We start from the raw sequence: 12,313 nt of genomic DNA, 5'->3' as shown, positions 1-12,313 counted from the left end.
TCCATCTGTGCTTCATAGGTTGGGTTGCAATAGATTAAAACTTCCCAACTTTACATCTACTATGGGAAAAACCTCTATACAGATGACTTGCTACAAGAAAAAGAAAGGATTCGAGAAAGCAAACTCATTGGTGACGCTGTCTGTTTCTTCTTCTATCTCACTTTCATTTCCATCATCTATCTGCCTCTAGAAAATATTTCTGAAAAAGGTGATAAAATTAAAGTATTACATTTACATTTTAAATATGTAATCAGCAGCAGTAATTATTGTGAAAGCACATTCAAATTGAATATTACGTACGGGTTCTAGATGTTAACAAAACAGAAATGAAGTGTTTTTCTTTTGTGGCATGAGCGCAAAATAAAAGATACTGCTGCTAATTATTATTTCAACTCTTCAAATGCCAGCAAGAAGGGCAAAGAATAAATTAAAAAAATAATAATAATCAGTTTAGTGCATGAGATCAATAGATATATTGTCAAAACATCTCATTCTCACAAAAATAACCATTAAGAAGACGAAAGGAGTTACTCTTGCTCGCATCATCTTCTGCTACTACTTCACCAGGAACTGTAATGGGCACTGGTTGAGGTCCCAACTCTTTTTTGTAGATTTTTTGCATCTCATCAGCAACAGCTTGAGCCAATGAATCCTATATTAACGACAGCATAGTAAAGTACACTAATCCTGGGCCTACATGTTTGAGTTTTATTTCACCATTTTTGTCGGATACATAAATCATGATTTTCCTTCACTTATGAGCATTTTCAGGTGTCACATATGAGCGATTCACGAGCTACTTCATACAAGCATATATCCTTATAGGTTCAAAGTTTTACAACGAGGATGATGCATTTCTTAAATATGCTCATGATTATATTGTTTATTTGAACTAAATATTAATGATTTACTCTTATCTATGATCTAAGAGTCGCTCTAGTTCGGTTTTCGACATGCGACTCGTCGGCACCAAACCTAAGCCCAAGATCAGTCACTTGGCCCACAGGTCCAATCCTTGCTCGGGTCGCTCCAGATCGGTTCCCGACTTACGACTCGTCTGCACCAAACATAAATCCGAGATCAGTTACTCGACCAAAAGGCCATCTCCTCCCAACTCACACAGTTCGGTCTCCCGACCAGCGGCTCACCAACATCATCCTGCACGAGCCCAGCCACCCGACCGACAACGCAAAATCATTCCCAAAGCACGGGGTGCTGCCCTTGAACTGCCTCACGACAAGCCAATCCAGCTTCCCCCGCAAGCAATCAACACAATCGTGGCATTCCAACCCAGGCACGCCTCTCGCCCCTTCAAGGGCCCCACGGCACGTCACAACCAAGTCAGCAAGAGAAGCATCCCCACGCGCTGAGCCAGCAACAGTACAAAGACGTCACTCGATATGTCCCGTCTCGGTAAGCCCGGGACGGCGTCGCATGACGCCGTTTCGCACGTCCCGGGACTACGGTCGCACAAAGGTACCATCTCATCCCTCAAGGATCAGTCGTCGCGCCAAACTCACGTACGATCGACCCTCGTACAGTAGTATAAAAGCCTCTGGTCGGCATCCGGCCGGGGGGAGAAAAAAAATAGGCAGAAAGCAGAACCCCACATTGACTTACTTGTCGAGGGGTCACAGTCGGTAACGACCCGACGGGGTCTTCTGTGCAGGAAAGTAGCAACGTCCGAAGCGAGGCCATCCCGATCGATAGAGGTGTCCTTCCTCCCGATGCGCCAATTAGCATCCCGACAAAGACGTTAATCAATATTACAGTGCCAACACACCGATTGGAGGGCTCGATCGATTCTGGCATTCAGCTTAGTCAATCGAAGACTCCCGACATCGTTCCGTGGATCAGGCCATGTTGACTCATCAGCCACAGCGCATCAGTTCATCAATATCCCCTTTGGATGGGTCGATGTAATTATTAGAACAGGTAGGATATATTGGTCCATATCCAACTTTATTTTCACCTCCTCACTTTAATGCTTCATGAGAACTTAATTCTTCCTGACAATTGCAGCTGCTGCAGTTGTAGGATTTATATAGATAAGATTTTTCCGAGGAAATCTTTCTATTCGATTGAGGTCGATTCCGTTTTGGAAAATTTTTTCTTCAATATGTATAAATAGGAGAGAGAACATGTTAATGTATCGAAGTATTTTTTATTTCTTCAATAAAGTTTCTTCAATAATTGTTCTTATCTTCTATTCTTTCCATCATATTACTTTTAGGAAAAGTTACGACGAGTGTTTATGTAATTGTAATTCGTGTATATAACGAAGGATTTCTTCTTCATTCCTTATATGTAATTAATCTTAGAAAAATAAATAAAAATATATGGAATTGCCACGTGATAATATGCGCGCATGCCCCATAGCATGTTTATTGCATGCTCACCACGTAACTCCAAAGTGATCAAGATATTATCATCATCATCATGACACTATGCGAGCATGCCGTATCGCATGTTGACTCGTGAGTTGTCGACGAGTTTCGCAGATGCATCCGACGCACGATCGGATGGACCAAATCAAGATGGACGGACCCGTCACCCGAAGCCCACGGCAGGGTCTTGAACCCGACTAAAACCCTTCCGCCCTCCTCCGAGACGGCGGCGTCGTCCCGTCCCATGGCGAGCTTTGTCCGAACCCGCCTCTGCGACCGCCGCGCGTCCGCGGTCTCTCGCTCCTACGCCGTTGCGGCCGACGCCAGACCTTCTTCCGCCTCGCCCAACTCGGCGAACGAGAGACCTGCCGCGCTGAAGCCGGCGACGGTGGATGAAGAGGAGGTCCCCACGTCGGGCATCTGCCGCCCCCTTTCGGAGATCCTCAGGGAGCTTAACAAGAAGGTCCCGGATTTGCTCATCAGGACCCGCGTAGAAAACGGCGTGGCCACCAGACACATCCCTTGGTTCGCCTCGCCTCTTTCCACCTTCCTATCTTCTCGTCTTCCTTCCTCTCCTGCTTTCATCCAGCTTGCCCTAACTGTTGCGGTTCGAACGTAACTTCTCTTTTGACCTTGATGTCATGGTTGGAGTGGTGATGCAGAGTCGTGGTGCTATGTTTGGTATCAAAGACGAAATCTTTGGTGCCTAACTTAGGTTGGGAAGCTAACAAGCTTCGTGTCTTGCTGGGCCTGCTGTATATATAGCTTTCATCATTTTAGCTTAAATTGGTGTCGTTTTACAGAATTTTCAGTTTACTTGGTGATGTATGATGTATTTTCTGAAGAACAATTCACTGGATCTTGAATTTGTTAAAATAGGGTTTCATTCTACCTGTGGAATGAAAGGGAAAATTGTGGTAGCTTAAAATTTTGAGTGGAATCTCGGTCTTGTTAGTCCTTAAGCAAAGATGTGTGTTTCCTTTTGTGTTCTACCCTAAAGTAAAAAAGGATGACATGTAGGTTTCTTGAAAGCTTAAAGGGATGACATGTAGTTTTAAGCATCTATGTTGTTTTTTGATAGAAATTTTGAATGTCTTGTACTTTGGGAGGTTCCTTGTTTTGACTTGTTAGACATTTGGGTATCTGTCGCTCTGTTGTGATTGAGATCTTTGTAATGTTTTATTATCTTCCTCATGTTGATCGGTCTATATTTAACTTTGATTGTTGCATGTGTGTTCATGTTATCATCATTATTATTTGGTTGGCTGTTGTATTTGCTCTATGCAGCATGCAAGTTCATTGATCACGATCAGAAGTAAGATGTTTATTGAGACACATATCAGTTCTGACATTGTTTGGTATGTTTTGTTTTCTCCTGCAAATTCTCAAATGAAGTTCCAATATGACAAAAACTGAGGTTAGCATGTACTTTAGACTTTTTCGGTTGCCTGAATAGTACAAGATGTATGGGCATCCTTAATCATATATTTACTACCTGATCCCATTTTATTCCAGGAGTCAGTAGTCATTCTTTATGTGCATATTTGTTGAGTTGAGCATTATTTGAATTTGCAAGTAGGACATTTCCATCTACCTTTGTACGCTCCTTTGTGACCTGGGAGACCAGAGTTGAAGTCACGAAGATAACTTAATCTATGTTTAGAGATGTAAGGTCGCATATAGTGACCCTCCCTAGACCCCACATTGGCAAGAGCCTTGTGCATCAGGTATGGCCTTTTTACAATTCAATGTCAGCACAAGGCCTAGAAATTGAAAGAGCAAGAACTTTGGATTGAAAACTTTAATTTAACCTACTTGCCAACCTCTTGCTCAGTGAAACTGCATCGGAACCTAAGATCATCAACGTTACTACAGTTCCGCACAGCACGTTTTTAAATCGTGACTACAGATCCGCACAGAACATTCTTAGCAACTGTATCGACATCCTCAAACCCATTTAAGGTCCAACAATGCAAGAAGCTGAAGCTGCATATAAACATCTAATCCCTATCTATACATAGGTTGAGAAAATGGAGTTTTGAGGCTTCCTAGTATGATTCCTACTATGTGTAGTTTCAGTGCTCATTTCTTTGGATCAAAGATGAACCTTTGCTTGTCTTATGGTAAGGATGTTGTTTTACAAATATGTTCATATCTTCGACACATATTGCAAGCTTTCATTCACCATTTCTCACATCCACTGCTTGCAGGCACTTCATCAATCGAATTCTGAATGTACATGCTCCTGGTATCTAATTTCTTTTAGCTAACCCTGTCGAACTTCAGATATCATTGCAAATGATGGAAATTTCAAATATTCATTTGCTTTTGTTATGTTGTGTAGAATGGTCTGGTGAGATTCGAAGCATTGTGTATTCAACGGATGGGAGTTCAGTCTCAGTCTCTGAGGTACATTTTCATCAGACCTTGCAAATTTAGTATGAATGTTGTTGAAGCGAGATGACATACATATTCACATTTAGGCCTGCATACCGAGATAAAAGGGTTTATGCATATAACCGCTACATATTCACACCATGGTCCACCTTAAACATGTCGCAGTTTGGTACTACTTCATGAAGTTTTCCTGAGGATTTTAACTGTAAGATAAATTACACACATCATATAGCCTTGTGTATCAGGACAAATGGGTGCATGCAACTCCGATGAATTTTCCACAGAAAACCTGCTAGGCTTGCATGAGATAGCTTCTCTGTTGATACAATGACTTCATATCAAGATCACTTAAATATGTATAGATGATTGATATATATCTCCAACTGTATGATGCTTTGTAATTTTCTTCTTATTTGGATTCATCAGTTAATTCACCTTAGTGAGAAACACCTCATCTGGTATTAATTTACATTCCCATGAATTCTAGGATCCTCCCCTTCTGTGTAATCAGATGACTTGTTTATCTATTATGCTGATGAAAGCTTCATTCTCACAAAATAACCATTAAGACAAAAGGAGATACTTTTGTTCACATCATCTTCTGCTACTACTTCACCAGGAACTGTAATGGGCACTGGTTGAGGTCCCAACTCTTTTTTGTAGATTTTTTGCATCTCATCAGCAACAACTTGAGCCAATGAATCCTATATTAACGACAGCATAGTAAAGTACACACACTAAGATTCTAAATAATAGAATCAAGCAGACCACTTATTCTAAATGTACAAGTAGAAGCCAGAATAGTACTTGATGAGCCTCCAAAGGAGGATTGAATGAACACCCAGGTGGCTCAACTTCAACAGCAGGAATGAGACAGGCCTTGTGCTTGTGGAAGATCAGAAATTCGGGAAGAAGAAAGGAAAAAATCATGCCTCAAGTACAGAGGGAGACTCTTATACAGCATACAAGAAATAGAAGACTACTCAAAGACCAAAATTGTTTATTTCAACAATCTCTCTCTGCAATAGCATGTACAACATAAACACTACGAAAGGCATGAAGAAGTTATTAGTAACTTGACAGAAGAAGAATGCATTGATGATATTTTATTTAATGAAGTATTGATTTGTTCTCCTATCATTACTATTGTTTAGGAAACTGCGTTGTTAGGCTATATTTATTTACAACTTATGTTTCAACTGCTATTTGTCTATAATGCAATTCATAGATTTAAGTTTCTTATAAAGGATTTTAGGTATCTAAGATTTTAAACAAACTTAATAACTATTTAGTATCCAATAAATATAAGCTATTTTCACATTACGTTATAGTTTTTTTTTTCGATATTGTTGAAAATATTATAACATAGTATAAAAATATTATAAAGAATTGTTTACCCAATAGATCGGGTCATAAAAAAAAAAGAAGAAGAAAGGAACGGAAAAAAAATAGATGATTAAAGGACTTTAAGGTATTATGTAAAAAAAAGATTATTTGAAAATTCTAAAAATGAATGAGAGAAAAAAAAAATCCAAAAAGAAGAGTTCTTTAAAGAATTTGCAACTGAAACTATGATGTTTTATTTTTTTATAAATCATATACTATTAGCAGATTATTTTTTGTCTCTCCTAATTTTCTCTTTATATATTAATGATCCATCCTCTTTGGTCATCACGGTTCATTGAATCTGGAGCACAAAGGTGGTTCCTCCCCTCTATCCAAAACCCAAATCGTAAATAAATACATTGAATTTAATCTTTATTTCTTACAGTGAAAAAGTTACCAGAAGAATAAAACTGCATCTTTTATGGTAGTATATAAGTCCGACCTCGAGCAGCTTCGACTCCCTATCATTACCACCCGCATCAGGCTCACGGTGGCTCTTTCTACGGCCACAGAAGATGGGCCACCACGCTCGACCACACCCCCAGGAGGACGAAAGCGAGGAGGGGCTCGTAGAGCCGATAGCCATGGTGGTTCTCTTGGACCATCGGCGGGATGCTGTAGAAGATCTCGGTGCAGAAGGTGGCCGGAGCCGAAAGCTCCTGGAGCTACTTTTGATCTCATCCTCGACGGTGGTCTTTAAGCTCGAAGGGTCTGCAGGAGCATGTGCTGTTGGGCTCAGCTGATCGACCGCTCTCGGGGGCACCTCCGACGGTCTGTCAGGGCACTCCTCGATATCAAGTGATGGTGGCGGTGGCATCTTGGTGGATGGGGTGGGGTGTGTGCGTATGCGTGTGAGAAACCATGCCATAACGCTCGATTGTTCATGTGAATCCGTTCAGGTACCAATTCGTTGTATGTTACCGCTAAAGAACCTTTCTTTCCTTTCCATAACTCTAGCAGTAACATACTAGAGCAGGAACCTTTCGACAAGAAAGGTTCTTGTGGAGTTCCTTTGGTGACAGTCTAGAGCAAACACCGAGAAGACTTGCCTCTTATGTCTATTGCATGTTACATGCCGACCATATATTACCAAAGCGAGTGAGGCTTAGCGAATAAAACCATTCAGTTACTCAGACAAGATATATTTTCCTAGTAGGTCTAAAGCTGTAGAAAGAATCAAAGTGATAGGGTCTTCTTCCTAGATGTTATCCTCATGCATAAATTGATTCAAGGAAATACTAGTCGAAGTTCATGATAAGTTTCATTTATCAACGATGAGGTGTAAAATTAGAACAGACAGCTATGATTACATATAGTAGGAGAATTTTACAGTGACAGTACTGACACAGGAGGTGCCCCCAAGAGCTATGATTACATATAATCAGTATTCATACTGATAAAAATTACATTTAGGTTTCAGGCACCAGTTTAAGAAAAGTGTAGACTATCTTAGTAACTAGATTATATGCCTGGTTTGTATAATAGTGAACTTTTAAAGTAGGAAATTGACATATCTAAGTGGTTGTCAGCTAAGATATTTGCTGATTTTATCTTAGAATTAAAGTATGTATATTTTGTTAAGGAAAACAGCGAATCCAAGTGTTGTCTTCCTTGCACCACTAATGTGCTATTTGTTTACGAGTCCAAATTTAAGATATCAGCATTGTGTCATTACGAGGCATCACAAGAAAATGTTTCTTGTGCTTGTGAAATCTGAAATGTCCAGTCTAAGATTATTATCCGTGTTGATTATTTTTTAGTAGGACAGATTGCCATACTTGTCAAAAATTTACTAATGTACTTCAATGTGATGCTGCATTTGAACCTCGTAGATGATGGGTTGCTCCTGGACATATTTCAATGCACTGTGTTCCTTGTAAATGTGGATCGAATGACACTGAAGTGCCAAATATAATTTTGGATACAAATAGTGACAAATCTATTGAGAGATGATCTTGCCGGGTGACAACCATTGTGTTTTTCCTTCCACAAACTTGTTCGTACTCTATATCAATGAACATTATTCATTTGTTCATGTTATCAAATAATAAATAAATAATATTAAAAAGGAGAGAAAAGCACAAAAAAAAAAAAATCAAATCTTTCAACAGAAATGTACATGAAACATAATGAAAAGGGCTAAAAACGAGAAGTTCATTTAAAAAGCCTATAACATATGTTTACCGGTCTGATTAGGTATCATATTAAAACATATAGCCCAATAGCATCACATAAAAGATGTACAGGCGGCCGCCTGCGAAGCAGCCGATGCAGACGAACATGCCGACACGCAACAACGTGTCGGCAGTGAGGTGGAGCAGAATCCGGAGCACAAAGGCGACTACCGAGTAGACGAGCCCGGACGTCGAGCAGCTTCGATTCCTTGTCGTTAACACCCGCAGCAGCCTCGCGATGGTGGCTCTTCCTGCGGGCGCAGAAGATGGCCACCGCGCTCGACAGCACCCCCAGGAAGACGAAGGCGAGGAGGAGCTCGTAGCACCAGTAGCCGTGGTGGTTCTGTTGAACCATCGGCGGGATGCTGTAGAAGATCCCGGTGCAGAAGGTGGCCAGAGCCAAAAGCTCCATCAAGCTCCTAGAGCTGCTCCTGATGTCGTCCACGACAGTGGCCTTTGAGCTGGAAGGGCTCGCGGGAGCGTGTGCTGCAGGGCTCAGCAGGCAGATCACCCTTGGGGGCACCTCCGGCGACATGTGAGGGCTCTCCTCGATATCAGGTGGTGGTGGGGTGCCGACTACTCCGGTCGAACCAAAGGACGAGAGGCTCATGAAGAAAGAGATGGAAAAGAGGCGTAGGATCAGTAAAGAAAGAGATGGAAAAGAGGTGTTTTTTGTGATGAAGAAGAGGACGGGGGGAGACGGGGATTTATAGTATCTGGTGGGGTGACGTGTGTTGGGTTGCAGTGGTGTGTGTTTTCATCGACGATTAAAAAGAGCGTAATAAATCCCCATGCATGCGTTGGGTTGCAGTGGATTTATTACGTTACGTTCTTTTTCATCGACGAAGAAAACCACTGTAACCCAACACACGGGGATTTATTACGCTCTTTTTCATCGACGGTGAAAAAGAGCGTAACGAAAACACACATACACCACTGCAACCCAACACACGTCACCCCCACCCTGATGTTGTAAGAACATGTCTCTCCCCTGCTTCTTTTTTCATCGATGAAAACCAGCCGTGATGGAAAAAAAGCACACACAATTGCAACCCAATACACGTCACCCCACCAAATGTTTCAAATCCCCGTCTCCCTCCCTTCCTCTTTTTCGTCGATGAAAAAGAGCACAATGAAATAACGCACACACCACTGCAGCCCAACACACGTCACCCCACCATATGTTATGAATCCCCGTCTCCCCTCCCCTTCTTCTTCTTCACCAAAAAAAACCCTCGTGGCAACCCTGATGCATCTTTCTTCACTGATCCTCCGCCTCTTTTCCATCTCTTTCTTCAAGAGCCTCTCGTCCTTTGGTTCGACCGGAGTAGTCGGCACCCCACCACCACCTGATATCGAGGAGAGCCCTCACATGTCGCCGGAGGTGCCCCCAAGGGTGATCTGCCTGCTGAGCCCTGCAGCACACGCTCCCGCGAGCCCTTCCAGCTCAAAGGCCACTGTCGTGGACGATATCAGGAGCAGCTCCAGGAGCTCGACGGAGCTTTTGGCTCCGGCCACCGGGATCTTCTACGGCATCCCGTCGATGGTCCAAGAGAACCACCGGGATCTTTTTCACCGCAGTAAATGAAAGCTAAGCAAGAGTCAGTGACTCATTTATGGTTCGGGTTTTGGATAGCTGGGAGGAACTACCTGCGACGATTAGCGATAAGAGATGCTGTCGTAGCCGTCGGATGGGAACAATTTTGCGATCTGGAAAAGCCTGCGATCGCATATAATGCGAGCACAAGAAAGCCTCGAACGCAGTAAGTACAGGTCACTTTTATTTACGGTGCAGGTTTGGGGCGTGTGGGAGGAATCACATGCGACAGGTAGCGGTCGAAGAAGCTATCAGAGCCATCGGATGGGAGAGATTTCGCAATCTGAAGAAGCTCGCGAACGCATGTTATGCGAGCGCACGGAGCCAGTCGACGTGCCAGAAAATGATTGGCAGTTTTTTCGGTAATTGCTGTTCGTCTGATGGTAGGACCAGCATGTTAGTTGTCTCTAAAACTCTACTCGTTTTTTTAATTCGATGAACTATGATGATCAAAGAGGATGGATCATCGGTTCTTCCATCACCTTACTAATAGATATATTTTTTATTCTTTTTTTATAAATTAAATTAAAACTTATTTTTATTTATCTGAAGTTTCAATTGAAAATTTAAAAATAATATAAAATAATATTTGTTTACTATTATCCAAGATATAAATCACCATATATTTGACCCTATGATCTGATCTGAATTTGGTTTGAGGGCTTTGTATGAAAATTAATTAATTATGATGAATGTAAAATCATTTCTAACTTGCACATTTGTGTGTGTATATATATATTCTATTCTACTCAAAAGCTATATAATTTTAAGAGAAAATTAGGAGAGACAAAAAAAAAATCTACTATTAGCATATGATTTATAAAAACTGTTTCTTCTATAAATTCATTAATATCACACTGCAACAAACCATCAATTTTCATTTATCAGTCATCCGATGACGTTTCAGAGGAAAATTTAAGAGAAACTTGTAGAATTGGACATAGATCATAGAGCAACTAGAGTTATTTGAGTAGATAGAAATCGTGATTGACGATGAAAAATATCTACTACAGAGGATTGAAATGACTGGAGTCGAGATTAACAATATGGATAGAGCAACTTGAGTTATTTGAGTAGATAGAAATCGTGATTGACGATGGAAAATATCTACTACAGAGGATTGAAATGACTGGAGTCGAGATTAACAATATGGATAGAGCAACTTGAGTTATTTGAGTAGATAGAAATCGTCATTGACGATGGAAAATATCTAGTACAGAGGATTAAAATGACTGGAGTCGAGATTAACAATATGGATAGAGCAACTTGAGTTATTTGAGTAGATAGAAATCGTGATTGATGATGGAAAATATCTAGTACAGAGGATTGAAATGACTGGAGTCGAGATTAACAATATGGATAGAGCAACTTGAGTTATTTGAGTAGATAGAAATCGTGATTGACGATGGAAAATATCTAGTACAGAGGATTGAAATGACTGGAGTCGAGATTAACAATATGGATAGAGCAACTAGAGTTATTTGAGTAGATAGAAATCGTGATTGACGATGGAAAATATCTAGTACAGAGGATTGAAATGACTGGAGTCGAGATTAACAATATGGATAGAGCAACTTGAGTTATTTGAGTAGATAGAAATCGTGATTGACGATGGAAAATATCTAGTACAGAGGATTGAAATGACTGGAGTCGAGATTAACAATATGGATAGAGAAACTTGAGTTATTTGAGTAGATAGAAATCGTGATTGACGATGGAAAATATCTAGTACAGAGGATTGAAATGACTGGAGTCGAGATTAACAATATGGATAGAGCAACTTGAGTTATTTTAGTAGATAGAAATCGTCATTGACGATGGAAAATATCTAGTACAGAGGATTGAAATGACTGGAGTCGAGATTAACAATATGGATAGAGCAACTTGAGTTATTTGAGTAGATAGAAATCGTGATTGACGATGGAAAATATCTAGTACAGAGGATTGAAATGACTGGAGTCGAGATTAACAATATGGATAGAGCAACTTGAGTTATTTGAGTAGATAGAAATCGTCATTGACGATGGAAAATATCTAGTACAGAGGATTGAAATGACTGGAGTCGAGATTAACAATATGGATAGAGCAACTTGAGTTATTTGAGTAGATAGAAATCGTCATTGACGATGGAAAATATCTAGTACAGAGGATTGAAATGACTGGAGTCGAGATTAACAATATGGATAGAGCAACTTGAGTTATTTGAGTAGATAGAAATCGTGATTGACGATGGAAAATATCTAGTACAGAGGATTGAAATGACTGGAGTCGAGATTAACAATATGGATAGAGCAACTTGAGTTATTTGAGTAGATAGAAATCGTGATTGACGATGGAAAATATCTAGTACAGAGGATTGAAATGACTGGAGT

General features: G+C 40.6%; 1 protein-coding gene across 6 annotated transcripts; it reads left to right on the top strand.

The window, feature by feature from the left end:
• The first annotated feature begins 2,296 nt into the window (after positions 1-2,296).
• On the top strand, positions 2,297-5,924 carry LOC135625428 (DNA repair RAD52-like protein 1, mitochondrial). Of its 6 annotated transcripts, none has more exons than XM_065130232.1 (4): positions 2,460-2,912; positions 4,598-4,635; positions 4,732-4,796; positions 5,030-5,924. In XM_065130232.1, exons 1-4 carry the CDS (start codon positions 2,632-2,634, stop codon positions 5,078-5,080), a joined length of 435 nt encoding a protein of 144 aa, XP_064986304.1. In that variant the 5' UTR covers positions 2,460-2,631; the 3' UTR covers positions 5,081-5,924. The 6 variants fall into 6 exon arrangements, 5 of the variants coding, with proteins under 5 accessions (XP_064986304.1, XP_064986306.1, XP_064986308.1 ...); XM_065130234.1 differs by having other exon boundaries at positions 2,462-2,912; positions 5,630-5,924; XM_065130236.1 differs by having other exon boundaries at positions 2,463-2,912; positions 5,609-5,924.
• The last annotated feature ends 6,389 nt before the right edge of the window (positions 5,925-12,313 follow it).

This window comes from Musa acuminata, chromosome BXJ2-10 (genome assembly GCF_036884655.1).
Source record: "Musa acuminata AAA Group cultivar baxijiao chromosome BXJ2-10, Cavendish_Baxijiao_AAA, whole genome shotgun sequence".
NCBI classification, from domain to species: Eukaryota; Viridiplantae; Streptophyta; class Magnoliopsida; order Zingiberales; family Musaceae; genus Musa; species Musa acuminata.
This window is presented reverse-complemented; position numbering and strand designations above follow the sequence as displayed.